We start from the raw sequence: 17,879 nt of genomic DNA on the forward strand, positions 1-17,879 counted from the left end.
AAACATACAAAATAAGAAATGAGGCCAGGCGCAGTGGCTCATACCTACAATATCAGCACTGTGAATGAGGTGGGAGGATCGCTTGGGTCCAGGAGTCCAAGACCAGCATGGGCAACATAGTGAGATGCTGCCTCTATTTTTTTTTAATATAAAAAATTTTTTAAATTTACGAAATGAGGGCCGGGTGCGGTGGCTCATGCCTGTAATCCCAACACTTTGGGAGGCCAAGGCGGGTGGATCACGAGGTCAAGAGATCGAGACCATCCCGGTCAACAAGGTGAAACCTCGTCTCTACTAAAAATACAAAAAATTAGCTGGGTATGGCGGCACGTGCCTGTAATCCCAGCTACTCGGGAGGCTGAGGCAGGAGAATTGCCTGAACCCAGGAGGCGGAGGTTGCGGTGAGCCGAGATCGTGCCATTGCACTCTAGCCTGGGTAACGAGCAAAACTCCGTCTCAAAAAAAAAAAAAAAAAATTTAAGAAATGAGATCCAACAATTCCACTACTAGGCATTTATCCAAAAGAAAGGAAATCAATGCACCAAAGAGCCATCTACAACCTCATGTTTATTGCAGCACTAGTCACAGTAGCCTAGATATACAATCAACACGTGTCCATCAGAGGATGAATGAAGAAAGAAAAGAAGTTTACATACACCATGGAATATTATTCAGACATAAAGAATGAAATCTGATCATTTGTGGCAACAGGAATAAACCTGGAAGATACTATGTTAAGTAAAATAAGCCAGACACAGCAAGACAAATGCCAGTCGGGCGCGATGACTCACACCTATAATCCCAACACTTTGCGAGCCCAAGGTGAGAGGACTGCTTGAGCCAGGAGTTCAAAACCAATGTGGTCAGTATAGCAAGACCCTGTCTCTACAAAAATAAAAATAAAAATTAGCCAGGTGTGGTGGTGGGCACTTGTAGTCCCAGCTACTCGGGAGGGTGAGATGGGAGGATCCTTGAGTCCAGGAATTGGAGGCTGCAGTGAGCCAATACGTCAAGTCACCATACTCCAGCTTGGGTGACAGAACAAGACCCTGTCCCAAAAAACAAAAACTACATGACTACATGATCTCACCCATTTACTGAATTTTTTAAGGCTTATGTCATACACGTAGACTAGAACAGTGGTTATCACAGGTTGGCGGTGAGGAGGTAGTGGAAGAGAAAGGTCAATAGGTACAAAATTACAGATCAACAAAACAAGTTCTGGTGTTCACAGTAGAGTGACTATACGTAACAGTAGTGTATATCTCGAGATTGCTACTAGAAGAGAGGATTTTAAATGTTCTTACCTCAAAGAAATGATAAATGAGGCAATGGATAAGCTAATTATCCAATTTGATCATTAGACAGTGTATCCATGTATCAAAGCATCATACACAGTACCCTGTAAATATGTAGTTACAGGCCAGGCGCGGTGGCTCACACCTGTAATCCCAGCACTTTGGGAGGCCGAGGCGGGTGGATCACGAGGTCAAGAGATCGAGACCGGTCAACATGGTGAAACCCCGTCTCTACTAAAAATACAAAAAATTAGCTGGGCATGGTGGCGCGTGCCTGTAATCCCAGCTACTCAGGAGGCTGAGGCAGGAGAATTGCCTGAACCCAGGAGGTGGAGGTTGCGGTGAGCCAAGATCGCGCCATTGCACTCCAGCCTGGGTAACAAGAGCGAAACTCCGTCTCAAAAAAAAAAAAAAAAAAAAAATGTGGTTACTTGTGTCAATTAAAATGAGATAAATACTTTCCAGGTCAGGTGCAGTGGCTCATGCCTGTAGTCCCAGCACTTTGGGAGGCTGCAGCAGGTGGACTGCTAGAGCTCAGGAGTTTTGAAACCAGCCTGTTCAACATGGCAAAACCCCGTCTCTACAAAAAATACAAACATGAGCTGGACATGGTAGGGTGTACCTGCAGTCCTAGCTACTCATGGGGCTGAGGTGGAAGAACTGCTCTCAGCCCGGGAGGCGGAGGCTGCAGTGAGCTCAGATCTGGTCACTGTACTCCAGCCTGGATGACAAAGACACACCCTGTCTCAAGAAGTAAATCAGTATTTTCCACTCCGGAAAAAAAAAAAATCAGAGAAAACCACTGAAACACAGTATTTTATTTTATCTACTTACTTTTTTTGAGACAGATTTCACTTTGTCACCCAGGCTGGATGACAGTGGCGTGATCTTGGCTCACTGCAATCTCCCCCTCCCGGGTTCAAGTGATTCTCCTGCCTCAGTCTCCAGAGTAGCTGAGACTACAGGCATATACCACCACACCAAGTTAATTTTTGTATTTTTAGTGGAGACGGGGTTTCACCATGTTGGCCAAGCTGGTCTTGAACTCCTGATCTCAAGTGATCCAGCCGTCTCAGCCTCCAAAACTGCTGGAATTACAGGCGTGAGCCACGGCACCTGGCCTGAAACACAGTATTTTAGAAGGAGGAAAAGAGTATGTTGTAGACCTCCGCAAATAAGTCTGAAACCCTAGATGAAGTGATCGCTCAGGAAAACAGAGTTTACCAAAACTGACCCCGTAAGAAGAGAAAGCGTGAGGAGGCCAGTCTCTACAGAAGAAATAGACTCACGGACAGAGACCAGATGGTTTCACGAGAGGATTCTATCAAAACTTCTAAGACCAGGTAGCACTAATGATACGTGTATTGTCCTAGAACACAAAAAAGGAAGGAAAACTTCCAAATTACTTTTATGAAGTATAACACTGATACCCATACTTCATAAAGACACAATAAAAATAGAAAATTATAGCCCAGGCCGGGGGTGGTGGCTCAGGCCTCTAGTCCCAGCACTTTGGGGGGCTGAGGCGGGCAGATCACCAGAGGTCAGGAGTTCAAGACCAACCTGGCCAACATGGTGAAACCCCATCTCTACTAAAAATACAAAAATTAGCTGGGTATAGTGGTGCACATCTGTGATCCCAGCTACTCGGGAGGCTACGGCAGGAGAATTGCTTGAACCCTAGGGGCGGAGGTTGCAGTGAACTGCGATCTCACCACTCCACTCTGGCCTGGGCAACAGAGCAAGACTCTGTCTCAAAAAAGAAAAAAGAAAATTATAGACCAGTATCACTTATGAATGCATATCCACAGAAAAGTACTAAATATTAATAAACAGAATTAAAAAGCACATTAAAATAATACAACGTGAGATTTCTCTCAAGAATGTGAGGTTGATTCATTATTAGGAGGTTTATGAAGATAATCTACCGTATGACTAGAGCTACAGGTAACATTCCAGTCGTCTCCAAAGATGTGGAAAGAAAATTCAACAGTTACTCCTATAAAACAATACTCAAGAATAGAAGAACTGACGAATACTTTTATTTGTTTTTTTGAGATGAGTCTCACTCTGTTGCCCAGGCTGGAGTGCAGTGGCGTGATCTCTGCTCACTGCAACCTCTGCGTCCCGGGTTCAAGCAACTCTCTGCCTCAGCCTCCTTGAGTAGCTGGGATTAGAGGCACCCGCCACCACACCTGGCTAGCTTTTGTATTTTTAGTAGAGATGGGGTTTCACCATCTTGGCCAGGCTGGTCTTGAACTCCTGACCTGGTGATCCACCCACCTCGGCCTCCTAAAGTGCTGGAATTACAGGCGCCCAGCCAGTACTTTGTTAATATGCTAAAATAACATATGCCTTCCCTTTTAAAAACCAGCCTCTCACGTAATGTGACGGCGTTTCCACTAAGATCAGGGCCAAGGTAAGGATGCATACTATCTCCACGATGTTGAACAATGGGCTAGAGGTGTTAACAACTAAACAAAAGAACAAAGCAATTCAACAGTCAGAGTCACAAGAATCAGCAGGAAGCAGTGTATCCATTGATACTTAAATATTATATGATAGTACACCTGTAAACCCCTAAAGAATCAATAACAAAACTAACCTAACCAATAAAAGAATTCTATAAGGTAGCAGAATATAAAATTAGTTTGCAGAAATCCACTGCCTTCCAACGCACTGACAATATAATGACACCACTAAAGAACTTACTCATGGTCAGGCTCACTGGCTCATCCCTGTAATCCCAGCTCTTTGGGAATGCAAAGCAGGGGGGATCATGAGGTCAGAGATGGAGACCATCCTGGCCAACATGGTGAAATCCTGTCTCTACTAAAAATACAAAAATTAGCTGGGCATGGTGGCACACACCTGTAATCCCAGCTACTTGGGAGGCTGAGGCAGGAGAATCACTTGAATCCGGGAGGCAGAGGTTGTGGTGAGCCAAGATCGCACCACTGCACTCCAGCCTAGGCAAAAGAGTGAGACTCTGTCTCAAAAAGAAAAAAAAAAAAAAAGAACTTATTCATGTATCCAACCACCACCTGTTCCCCAAAAACCTACTGAAATAAAAAGTAAATACAAAATAAAGAGCACTGAGTAATTAATACCCTGAGAGTTGGGGTGGGGGGAAAGGATATAATGGTAGGGAAAACCCCATTTACAACAGCAACAAAGATGACCAAACACGAATAAACTGAAATCATATGCAAAATGTAGATGAAGAAAAATGTAAAACCCTCCTGCAAGAGCCAGAAGTACACTGGAACAAGAAGACATCTTTGTTCTTGCATAGGACAACTCAACATCACAAAGATACAGTTAACTTATAAATTTGTGACAATCTCAATAAAAATATTAATACTGTTTTAAAGGAGCTAGACAAATTGATATTCAAGTTCATATAGAAAAATAAACAAGCTGGGGCCGGGCGCGGTGGCTCACACCTGTAATCCCAGCACTTTGGGAGGCCAAGGCGGGTGGATCACGAGGTCGAGATCGAGACCATCCTGGTCAACAAGGTGAAACCCCGTCTCTAGTAAAAAATACAAAAATTAGCTGGGCATGGTGGCGCACGCCTGTAGTCCCAGCTACTCGGGAGGCTGAGGTAGGAGAATTGCTTGAACCCAGGAGGCAGAGGTTGCGGTGAGCCGAGATCGCGAAATTGCACTCAAGCCTGGGTAACAAGAGCGAAACTCCGTCTCAAAAAAAAAAAAAAGAAAAATAAACAAGCCATAGCTCAGGAAACAGGGAAAACAGAAAACTAAGAGTGGACTGGCCTACGCAGTAGTAAGGCATGCTACAGAAAGCTTCTGGTTTTGGTGCCACACTCCACTGTAATCAACTTTCTCTCCTGTTACAGCAGCAGCCTCAACCTTGCCATGGAAGCAGCCGGCGGGGGCAGAGCCAAATCTCAGAGGAGCAGGTGGGAGCCAGGGAAGTGGGGGTACCTTTCTTTTCTTTCTTTTTTTTTTTTTTTAAGAGACAGAGTCTCGCTGTGTCACGCAGGCTGGAGTGCAGTGGCAGGATCTTGGATCACTGCAACTTCCACCTCCTGGGTTCAAGTGATTCTCATGCCTCAGCCTCCTGAGTAGCTGGGACTACAGGAGCGTGCCACCATACCTGGCTGATTCTTTTTATATTTTTAGTAGAGACGGGGTTTTACCATGTTGGGCAGGCTGGTCTTGAACTCCTGACCTCAAGTGATCCTCCCGCCTCAGCCTTCCAAACTGTTGGGATTACAGGCATGAGCCACCATGCCCGGCTGCAGGTTAGTGGGCATCTTTCTCTGCCAGGTTACCTAAAGCTCAAGACAACCACAGATCCCAGCAGAGTGCAGCTGGCAGGTTCGGGTACCTGGGCTCCGATAGACGCTCTTGGGCAGAGAGGGTGAGTGAGTGTCCATCAACGCCACGATCTTCATGTGTCCGTACTGCTTGGCCAGCATCCGAGCTGTGGCTCCACTATGGTCTCTTGCGTCCACCTTGACTCCCTGCAAATGTCCATGAAAGGAGGGTTAGGGGCCTCTCCTTCAAAGCACCTGCCCTTCCTGGGCTGGTGGCTGGGAAGAGAGGTCATGTGCTGGCTTCTTACTGCCTCCCTGCGTGGGAAAAATCATGTCTACATGAAAAAGAGGGGCAGGCTTGTCTGCATTACAGCCACAAGTTTTGCTCTCACTATCTTCTTAGTGACAAGGATGAGGGGGGCTGGGGAGTCATCTCCCAGCTGCAACAGCTCTCGGCTTCCCACTGCTGCCTGCCGTGTTCAAGCCCTCACTTGCAGGGGGAGCCCAGCCTTCACCTTCTGCGCCTAGGCTGTGTACCACTCTCTTTGCTTCTCTTCACTCAAAGAAAACTGGAGACAGCAGTTCACAACAGAAGCAGTCTTTTAAACCATATTCAGAATGAAAGCACCATCCTCTGAAGCAGAATTCATAACTTTTACCCAAAGCTCTATAATGTATTTACAGGTCTTGCAGCACAACAATTCCACTTCTATGACTCTAAGGAAACAACCCTAAATACAGAGAAAGCTTCAGTGCACAAAGATGTTGGGCACAACACATTCACAATAATGAAAACGTACCTAGAGACAAATGCTCAGGGGGATGAGAAGTCAGCTATATTACTGCCACAAATGATGACATTTACAAACAGCTGTGTAATCAAGTTGAAAAAAGGATCATGGCCAAACGAGGCTCATGCCTGTAATCCTATCATTTGGGAGGCCAAGGCAGGTGGATCACTCAAGCTCAGGGGTTGGAGAACAACCTGGGCAACAAAGCGAGATCCCAATCTCTACAAAAACAACAACGACAACTCTGGCCGGGCGCGGTGGCTATCTCCTGTAATCCCAGCACTTTGGGAGGCCGAGGTGGGTGCATCATGAGGTTAGGAGATCAAGACCATCCTGGCTAACACAGTGAAACCCCATCTACTAAAAATACAAAAAATTATCCAGGGATGGTAGTGCACGCCTGTAGTCAGTCCCAGCTACTCAGGAGGCGGAGGCAGGAGAATCACTTGAACCCGGGAGGTGGATGTTGCAGTGAGCCGAGATTGCACCACTACAATCCAGCCTGGGTGACACAGCGAGACTCCATCTCGGGAAAACAACAACAACCTCTAATCAATACAGCATGCTTTTGGTGCACTGGAACTGTCTCTACTCTTAGACCAGGCAGCTGGGGAGGCAGGGAAGCAAGAGCCAAAACTCAGAGGAGCATGTGGGAGCCAGGCAAGGGGGAGCACCTTTAATAAAAATGAGCAGCGTGTGATGGTACATGCCTATAGTCCCAGCTACTCAGGAAGCTGAGGCAGGAGGCTCACTTAAGCCCCAGAGGGCAACGCTGCAGCAAGCCGAGATTGCGCAGCTGCACTCCAGCGTGGGCAATAGAGCGAGACTTTGTCTCAAAAAAATAAAAAAGGAACATGATACAAAACTATGCATACATTACAACTGCAGCAAAAAGAGACAAAACAAGTAAGTACACAGGAAACAATACTGGAAGGTAACACGCCCAAAATATTATTTTAAGTTATTATTTTTGATGAGGATTTTTCCAATTTTCCAATCTTCTATGTTTTTAAAATGTACTACCATAAGCATGTTTCCTTTTTTTTTTTTTCCCCCGAGATAGGATCTTACTCTGTCACCCAGGCTGAATTGCAGTGGCCCCAAAGAAAATAATGCAGGACATTCACTGAAATTTAGAATTTTCACTGCAACATTTAGCATAGTGAGAATTAGAAAGAACCTAAATTAAGAGATCGGTGAGCTATGTGACAGCATATTCAGAAAACAGAGCGCCTCCCACCCATTTATGTGGTGGATGGGAGTACCTGCAGTGACACAGACTAGGGTGCACAAAATATCATCAACAGAAAAAAAGTCAGGCCAGGTGCAGTGGCGCATGCCTATAATCCCAGCATTTTGGGAGGATGAGGTGGGCAGATCATTTGAGGTCAGGAGTTCGAGACCAGCCTGGCCAACGTGGCAAAACCCTGTCTCTACTAAAAGTATAAAAATTAGCTGGGTGGTGGTGTGCGCCTGTGGTCCCAGCTACACAGGCTGACACAGAATTGCTTGAATCTGGGAGGCAGAGGTTGCAGTGAGCCAAGATCGCACCACTGCACTCCAGCCTGGGTGACAGAGCAAGACTCCATCTCAAAACAAAACAAAAAAAAAAAAGGAGTGCTCACTTCGGCAGCACATATAATCAAATTGGAACGATACAGAGAAGATTAGCACGGCCCCTGCTCAAGGATGACATGCAAATTAGTGAAGCGTTTCATATTTTTTAAAAAAGGAAAGAAAAAGAGAAAAAAAGCAGATTTACAAAACATTTTATAGAGCGTGATTCCACTCTCACTCAACATCTACATCTAGAAAAACCCAGGTCACGGCCGAGCGCGGTGGCTCATGCCTAGAATCTCAGCACTTTAAGAGGGTGGATCACCAGGTCAAGAGATCGAGACCATCCTGGTCAAAATGGTGAAACCCTGTCTCTACAAAAAAAAATTAAAAATTAAAAAATGAAATAAAAGATTAAAAAAAAAAAAAAAAGAAAAACCCAGGTCACTTGTCTATGCATTAACACATGCTGTCTCTGAATGATCATGAGTAACTTTCATTTTCCTTTTGATCTACTGTATTTTCCAATTCATTAATAGCAACTATATATCAACTGTATAATAAACATTCGTGTATGTACTCCCCCCCTCTCCATTCTGAAAAACTAGGATCAACTGATGGTCTTGGGCCCAGTACAGAAAGTGATCACTACACATCTCTTAAGAATCAGCAGGGCGTGATGGCTCACACGTGTAATCCCAGCACTCTGGAGGCCAAGGCGGGTGAACTACGAGGCCAAGAGATCGAGACCATCCCTGGTAACATGGTGAAACCCCATCTCTACTAAAAATATAAAAATGAGCTAGGCGTGGCAGCACGCACCTGTAGTCCCAGCGACTTGGGAGCCTGAGGCCGGAGACTCGCTTGAACCTGGGAGGTGGAGATTGCAGTGAGCCAAGATTGTGCCACTGCACTCCAGCCTGGCGCCTGGTGACAGAACAAGACTCCATCTCAAAAAAAAAAAAAAGGTGGGACGGGAATCATAGACTGGGTGCAGTGGCTCACACCTGTAATACCAGCACTTTTGGCGGCTGAGTCAGGTGGATCACCTGAGGTCAAGAATTTAAGACCAGCCTGGCCAATGTGGTGAAACCTCATCTCTTCTAAAAATACAAAAAAAGAATTAGCTGGGCGTGGTGACCCACACCTCTAGTTCCAGCTACTCGGGGAAGCTGAGGTAAGAGAATCACTTGAACTCAGGAGGTGGAGGTTGCAGTGAGCCAAGATCACACCACTGCACTCTAACCTGGGTGTCAGAGGGAGACTTCATCTCAAAAAAAAAAATGCCAGGCATGGTGGCTCATGCCTGTAATCCAAACACTTTGGAGGCCAAGGCGGGCAGATCACCTGAGGTCGGGAGTTCAAGACCAGCCTGACCAACATGGTGAAACCCTGTCTCTACTAAAAATACAAAAATTAGTCGGGCATGGTGGTACATACCTATAATCCCAGCTACTGGGGAGGCTGAGGCAGGAAAATCGCTTGAACCCAGGAGGTGGAGGTTGCAGTGAGCTGAGATCATGTCACTGCGCTAGAGACTGGGCGACAGAGCAAGACTCTGTCTCAAAAAAATACAAAAGATTTACAACCCTTAAGTAGTTCTGCTATCATCCATACTGCAACTAGCTCTCCCGTGAGACCAGGGAACCTCAACCCTGACACCCTCTGGGCAAGGATACAGGAAAAAAGTGTGTTTTCACAAAGCCTGAGGAGTTTTACTTTCTAGACTGCCCCCCACTGTGGGTAACCCCTCATATGGGCACCAACGAATGAGAGCTAAGCAGAACTCTGGCACAGTTAGGGCCTGAAGAATATCTCACTTTATAGTGTTACTACTCAGCTATTTCCTTTTATATAATCCTTTACATAATCATATATTAGTTTATAGAAACAGGGCTTGACGAATCCCTTTATATAATCCTCTATATATAATCATATAATAGTTGATAGTATGAGTGCCTAAAGAATATTTCCCTACATATATACCTATAATTATATCTTAGTTCATAATCAGAGGAATGCCTAGAGTGGACACAGTACAGAGCATTAATTAAGGAATAAGCAGCTTATAATCGGAGGAATGCCTAGAGCACACACAGTGCAGAGCATGATTTAAGGGACAAACAGTTACACCAGGACAAGAATCCATGGCCCAGGCGGCAGTGTTCAGTATCGTAAAGATACCCGCTGTATGGCAGGCTTGGGGCGAGAGCCACTCCTCCTGATAAAGGATTTGTAGGACCTTGCTCCAGTTCTTGTGGAGGGCTGCCCTCAGACCGGTAATCCACCTTGGTGACTGTGAACTTTATCAGCTCTTGCTACTATGCTGCTCGAAAAGCATGTGCCCATAGAACTCATTGGAAGCTGCCAGCAGGTGGCAGTAACCCTGACAGCTCTGTCACTGCTGTGTGACTTAAAGCATCCTCCTATAAATCTTCTTAGAAGTAATTTGCCCATAGATAGAAGTATTGCACACTGCACCCTCTTCACTGCACACGGCCCACCTTCAAGCCTCGGTGACCTAACGGGGGTGGACCCCTTACTGCACACGGCCCTTGCCTTCATGGGAACGGGCCCCTTGCTGCGCACTGTCCATCTCCCGGCCTAGGTGACCTAATGGGGGTGGACCCCATGTTTTATTGCTCACGACCCTATCACTATCCTTAAGGATGACTTCACTCACTGCCCTGCCCCCTAACCTATACACAATAAATACTCACGCTTCTGCACATTCAGGGCCTCGCCTGACTCCGCTTATAGGTGGCGTGGCCCCCTGAGCCCAGCTGCGTTTTCCTTGTACTTCTGTGTCCTGTCTCTTTATTTCTCGGATCCTGTGCCTCAGCACAGCATAAGCCACACCCCACGACCCTGTGGGGCCCTCAGCCCTACTCCCCACCCTACTTTCGACTCTGATTAAAAATTACCTATGAAACTTCCAGCCTTACAAAATAATTTATAGGCCAGGCCTGGTGGCTCATACCTGTAATCCCAGCACTCTGGGAGGCTGAGATGGTGAACTGAGGTTGTGCCACTGTGCTCCAGCCTGGGTGACAGAGTGAGACCCCATCCCAAAAACAGTAATATAATTTATAGCTGGGAGCGGTGGCACATGCCTATAGTCCCAGCTACCTAGAAGGCTGAGGGTGGAGGATCGCTTGAGCCCAGGAGTTCTGGGCTGTAGTGCACTATGCTGATTGGGTGTCTGCACTAAGTTCGGCATCAATATGGTGACCTCCTGGGAGTGGGGGATCACCATGTTGCCTAAGGAGGGGTGAACCGGCCTAGGTCGGAAACAGAGCAGGTCAAAACTCCCATGTTAATCAATAGTGGGATCGAGCCTGTGAAGAGTCACTGCACTCCAGCCTGGGCAACATAGCGAGATCCCATCTCTAAAAAACTAGGAGAGAGAGATCCAAGATGGCTGATGATTAGCAGCTCGGGCATGTACCTCCCAGTGAAAGCGCAAAGAACGAGAGGACGCCACACTTTCAGACGAATATTTGTTGCTCACGGACCAGGAGATTCCCAGTGGAGGAGCCCCACGGGTCGCCAGGGCGACTCTTGTAGCCAGCGTGGTGGTTTTGCTGGTGCCTTAGCACGCCAGTTCTTGGTGCAGAGTCCGGAGATTCCCGGGCAGAAAAGCACCATCAATCTTAACACCACTGTTTTGGCCGGCTCAGTGGATTGCTCAGATCTCGGCGCAGGGAATCAACAAGTTGGACGTCAGAGACCCAGTTAGAAAGCCGGTAATTATAAAGACGACAGACGGACAAATATATAATGAAGGGAAGAAACCAGCGTAAAAAGGTAGAGAATACTCAAAATCAGAATGCCTCTCCCTCTACAGGGGATTGCAATTCCTCATCGGTAACGGAACAAGGCTTAATAGATTACACGTGTGTTCCAATAACAGAAGCAGGTTTCAAAACGTGGGTGATAAGAAACTTCTGTGAATTAAAAGAACTTGTTCTAACCCAATGCAAAGAAACTAAGAACCTTGAAAAAAGGTTTGACGAACTGTTAACGAGAATGGACAATTTAGAGAAGAATATAAGTGAATTGATGGAGCTGAAAAACACAACACGAGAACTTCGCGAAGCATGCACAAGTTTAAACAGTCGAATTGATCAAGCAGAAGGAAGGATATCAGAAGTCGAGGACCAGCTCAGTGAAATGAAACGAGAAGACAAAAATGCAGAAAAAAGGATGAAAAGGAATGAGCAAAGTCTCCAGGAAATATGGGACTATGTGAAAAGACCTAATTTACGTTTGATAGGTGTACCTGAATGTGATGAAGAGAATGAATCCAAGTTGGAAAATACTCTTCAGGATATCATTCAGGAAAATTTTCCCAACCTGGCAAGGCAGGGTAATATTCAACTCCAGGTAATACAGAGAACACCACAAAGATATTCTTCAAGAAAACCAACCCCAAGGCACATAATTGCCAGATTTATTAGGGTTGAAATGAAGGAGAAAATACTAAGGGCAGCCAGAGAGAAAGGTCAGGTTACCCATAAAGGGAAACCTATCAGACTTACAGCAGATCTCTCAGCAGAAACCCTACAAGCCAGAAAAGAGTGGGGACCAATATTTAACATCCTTAAAGAAAAGAACTTTCAACCCAGAATTTCCTATCCAGCCAAACTAAACTTTATGAGCGAAGGAAAAATTAAATCTTTTGCGAACAAACAAGTACTTAGAGAGTTCACCACCAGGCCTGCTTTACAAGAGCTTCTGAAAGAAGCAGTATACATATAAAGGAACAACCAATATCAGCCTTTCCAAAAATATATCAAAAAGCAAAGAACTTTAACACAATAAAAAATTTACATCAACTAATGGGCAAAACAGCCAGCTAGCATCAAACGCCGGTATTAAACCTATATATATTTTAATTGGATAAAAAGCCAAAACCCATCGGTATGCTGCATCCGGGCCCATCTTACATGCAACAATACACAAAGACTCAGAGAGAAGGAGGACGATTTACCAATCAAACAGAGAGTAAAAATAAACTAATAAACAAAAAGCAGGAGATGCAATTCTCGCCTCTGATAAAGTAGACTTTAAAGCAACAAAGAACAAAAGAGGCGAGGAATGACATTACATAATGGCAAAAGGATCAATGTAACAAGAAGAGCTAACGATTCTATAGATCAACGAGATAGAAAATTAACAAGGATATTCAGAACTTGAACTCAGACCCGGAACAAGTAAACTTAATAAACATAGAACTCTCCACTTCAAATACACAAAACATACATTACCACCTCACGCCTATTCCAAAGGTGACTATATAATTGGAAGTAAATCACTCCTCAGTAATCGCATAGCATTTCATAGGTTTAAATTAAATATTGGTTGGCTGTTTGTTTGTTATCTTCTTCCCTTATTCCTTCCTGACTACATCATTAAGTATAATTATCAGTATAAAAGAGCTTTTCAATACCCACTACTAAATTGCATTCTAGCCTGGGCAAGAAAGCAATACTCCCATTCTCTCTCCCTGTTTCTTTTCCTTCTCCCTCCTCCCCATTCTCTCTCTCTCTTTCTCTTCCTTTTTCCTCCTTCCTATTCTCTCTCAAAAAAAAAAAAAAAAAACTAATAATAATAATTTATAGGCTGGGCAAGGAGGCTAAAGCCTGTAATCCCAGCACTATGGGAGGCTAAGACGAGTAGATCACCTGACATCAGGAGTTCAAGACCAGCCTGGCCAACATGGTGAAACCCCATCTCTACTAAAAATACAAAAGCAGCCAGGCATGGTGGCATATACCTGTAGTCCCAGTTTCTTGGGAAGCTGAGGCAGGAGAATCACTTGAGCCCAGGAGGTGAAGGTTGCGGTAAGCCAAGATCATGCCACCACACTCCAGCCTGAGCGATAGAGCAAGACTCGTCTCAAAAATAAAAAATAATTTCTTGGCTGGGCACAGTGGCTCACATGTGTAATCCAGCACTTTGAGAAGGTTGAGGTGAGCAGATCACTTGAGATCAGGAGTTTGAGACCAGCCCAGACAACATGGTGAAACCCCGCATCTACTAAAAACACAAAAAATCAGTGAGGAATGACGGCACGCACCTGTAACCCCAGCTACTCAGGAGGCTGAGGCAGGAGAACCACTTGAACCCGGGCGGCGGAAGTTGCAGTGAGCCACTGCACTCCAGACTGGTCAACAGAGGGAGACACCATCTCAACAACAATAAAAAATTTCTGGTTTACGTTTGATAGAATGAACCCCAAGGCTTTAACCAGAAAAAAACAGTAGCCTCTTTACTGTAGGATTTTCACTCCTTATCTATTTGTGGTTTTGGTTTTTTTTTTCGAGGCAGAATCTCACTCTGTGGCCCAGGCTGGAGTACACTGGCACTATCGTGTCTCACTTTAGCACCGACCATCCCAGCTCAAGCGATCCTCCCGTCACAGCCCCCCTGGGATTACAAACACACACCACAACTGGCTAATTTTTTTTGAGATGGAGTCTTGCTCTGTCTCTCAGGCTGCAGTATGATGGCATGACCTTGGCTCACTTCAACCTCTGCCTCGCAGATTCAAGCGATTCTCCCGCCTCAGCCCCCAGAGTAGCTGGGATTACTGGTATCTGCCATTGCGCCCAGCTAATTTTTATACTTTTAGTAGAGACAGGGTTTCACCATGTTGGCCAGGCTGGTCTTGAACTCCTGACCTCAGGTGATCTGCCCGCCTCAGCCTCCCAAAGTGCTGGAATTACAGGCCTGCGCCACCACTCCCAGCCATTTTTTTTTTTTTTTAATGAAGAGACAAAGTCTCCCTGTATTATCCTTAGTGGTCTCCAACTGCCACCCTCAAGTGATCCTCCCACTTCGGCCTCCAAAAGTGCTGGGATTACCAGCATGAGCCACAGTGCCTGACGTGAAAATACATTTTTATCTCCTTAGGCTTTAAAATAATTTTTTTTCCTATTTTAATGTCTATATTACTAAAGTGACACATGGTAATTTATTTTAACATGAAGGTGGGATCAGAAAGTTTAGAAACTCTGGAACGATACTTATCTGGAAAGCAGAAATCAACTTTCTCTTAAAAGAGAGAGGCCTAGCCAGGCACGGTGGCTCACGTCTGTTATCCCAGCACTTTGGGAGGCTGAGGCGGGTGGATCACGAGGTCAAGAGATCGAGACCATCCTGGTCAACATGGTGAAACCCTGTCTCTACTAAAAATACAAAATTAGCTGGGCATGGTGGTGCGTGCCTGTAATCCCAGCTACTCAGGAGGCTCAGGCAGAAAAATCGCTTGAACCCAAGGGGCAGAAGTTGCAGTGAGCCAAGATGGCACCACTGCATTCCAGCCTGGGGACAGAGCAAGACTCTGTCTCAAAAAAAAAAAAAAAAAAAGAAAGAAAGAAATGTCAATGGCAGCACTGTCAGGAGAGCAAAGTGGAACGCAACTTAAGAGCCCACTAATAAAGGAAAGGATGAAGGTGACTGATGCATCCTTACACACACAGAGCTGTTAAGAGTGCATTTTGCTGCACAAGCCAACACGTTGCTGAATGACACACACAACCTGATATGCTATTTACATCCATCTTTAAAGATTCAAAACAAGTCTGCACATAGCATAAGGACACACAGTATGAAAGTATCAATCAGGGACAGAAGAGGTACACGCCAGCAGCTGGAGAGCGGTTCCCTCCAAGGAGGAACGTGGATGGGACAGAAAGGCACATAAAGGGGACTTTAATTGTGTCCTTTACAAATACAATGGGAGAAAGCTGAGGCGGATGAGGCAAGAGGTTAACGTGTGTCATACACAGGTACTGGGTTTGTGTGGTTGGCTATCTTACCACTGTACTCTTTTCAGTGCTTCATAGTTTAGATGCATGATTCTTACTGTGGTGGGAGTGAAAGATGGCACTTTGGCATCCATATTAAGACTGTACTTACACTTCACCCAAAACTTCTGCCTTTGTACTGGACCGTACAGATGTGGTCACACGTTTACAGACACATATGCAAAGATATTCTGCATAGTGCTGTGCATAACAGCAAATGGTTGGGAGTGACCTAATTCTAGCTGCAGATTATTGTTATAGAAACTCTGATTCATCCCTACAGGATATACCATGCCACCAATAAAAAAAAGAAGAGGGGGGCTAGGCGCATTGGCTCACGCCTGTAATCCAAGTGCTTTGGGAGACTGAGGCAGGTGAACTACCTGAGCTCAGGAGTTCAAGACCAGCCTGGGCAATGTGGCAAAACTCTGTCCCTACAAAAAAAAAAAAAAAAATACAAAAACTGGCTGGGCCTGGTGGCACCCATCTGTAGTCCCAGTTACTTGGGAGGCTGAGGCAGGAGGATCACTTGAGTCCAAGAGGTCAAGGCTATAGTGAGCTGAGATTGATTGCACCACTGCACTCCAGCCTGCATGACAGAGCAAGATTCCATCTATTTATTTATTTATTTTTGAGACAGACTGGAGTGCAGTGGTACCATCTAGGCTCATTGCAACCTCCAACTTCCAGGCTCAAGTGATTCTCCTGTATCAGTCTCCCAAGTAGCTGGGATTACAGGCATCTGCCACTATGCCCAGCTAATTTTTGTATTTTTAGTAGAGACAAGGTTTACCATGTTGGCCAGGCTGGTCTCAAACTCCTGACCTGAAGTGATCCGTCTGCCTTGGCCTCTCAAAGTGCTGGGATTACAGGCATGAGCCACTGCACCTGAACTCGTCTCTTTATACACCAATACAGAACAATCTTCATGATTACGTTTTAAAAAACACAAGATGAGCCAGGCGCGGGGGCTCATGCCTGTAATCCCAGCACTTTGGGAGGCCGAGGTAGGTGGATTACCAGGTCAGGAGTTTGAGACCAGCCTGACCGACATGATGAAACCCTGTCTCTATAAAAAATAAAGAAAGAAAAAAACCCACAAGATGAGAGCAGCTGTGCATGGGGCAGGACCATGCACGTGTATAGGTGTACTCACAGAGATGCCCGTGGGGAAGGTACCAAGGAGATGGAGGCAGGATGGGGACAGGCCTGTGGTGTACCCACCTTCTGCTCTGCACGTGTGCCACATGCATGTTCTGTCCCAAAATTCTTTGTTAAAAAGAGATATTATGAAAATTTCATTATTTAAGAAATTCCCATCAGTGAGAAAAAAAACAAACTAGCCAACAGAAAATTGGGCTATAAAGAGACAATTCTTAAGAGAAATACAAATGACCAACAGATGTATTTTAAAATGTTCAACTGGCTGGGCATGATGGCTTATGTCTATAATCCTAGCACTTTGGGAGGCTAAGGTGGGTGACTGCCTGAGCCAAGGAGTTCGAGAGCAGCCAGGGTAACACAGTGAAACCCTGTCTCTACTAAAATACAAAAAATTAGCTGGGCATGGTGGCATGTACCTGTATTCCCAGCTACTCAGGAGGCTGAGGCAGGAGAATTGCTTGGGAATTGCTTGAACCCGGGAGGCAGAGGTTGCAGTGAGCCGAGATGGCGCCACTGCACTCCAGCCTGGGCAAGAGAGTAAGACACTGTCTCATACACACACACACAAAAGAAGTTCAACTACACTAACAAGGACAAACTAAAATGACATGCCGCAATTCTCCCAAAGTGACAAAAACTTAAAAAGCTGACTGATATCAGGGCTGGTGAAGACCTGAGAAAAAGGGTGCCTTTGGATATGACTAGTGGGCAAGACAGGAGACCTTGGAAGAAGGAATTCTTTAGGACCACCTGAACTCCTGTGTACTGGGTTTAACAGCCTTACGAAGATATAATCCGCATACCTACAATTCACCCATTTACAATGTACAATTCAATGGCTTCTAGTGTATTCACAGTTGTTCAACCATCACTACAAACAATTTTAGCACATTTTTATTACCCATATCTTCCCAACTCCCGAGACCCAGGAAACCACTAATCTATTTTCTGTCTCTGTATTTGCTTCTTC

At 45.4% G+C, this 17,879-nt stretch overlaps 1 protein-coding gene and 1 non-coding gene across 6 annotated transcripts in view; one reads left to right on the forward strand and one right to left on the reverse strand.

Annotated features, from left to right (window-relative positions):
* The window catches only part of ANKS3 (ankyrin repeat and sterile alpha motif domain containing 3), a 36,628-nt gene that overhangs the window by 11,586 nt on the left and 7,163 nt on the right, over positions 1-17,879 (reverse strand). For all 5 annotated transcript variants that reach the window (XM_064362410.1, XM_012448219.3, XM_064362413.1 and 2 more), the window contains one exon: positions 5,655-5,790. In XM_064362410.1, the coding sequence (XP_064218480.1) occupies positions 5,655-5,790 (136 nt within the window). The remainder of the gene's footprint in view (positions 1-5,654; positions 5,791-17,879) is intronic.
* LOC135269182 (U6 spliceosomal RNA) lies at positions 7,992-8,098 on the forward strand. Its single transcript, XR_010337476.1, has one exon. It is a non-coding gene; the product is annotated as a U6 spliceosomal RNA (small nuclear RNA).

Source organism: Aotus nancymaae, unplaced genomic scaffold (genome assembly GCF_030222135.1).
Source record: "Aotus nancymaae isolate 86718 unplaced genomic scaffold, 86718_ANA_hifiasm-v0.15.2.pri h1tg000049l, whole genome shotgun sequence".
Taxonomy (NCBI): Eukaryota; Metazoa; Chordata; class Mammalia; order Primates; family Aotidae; genus Aotus; species Aotus nancymaae.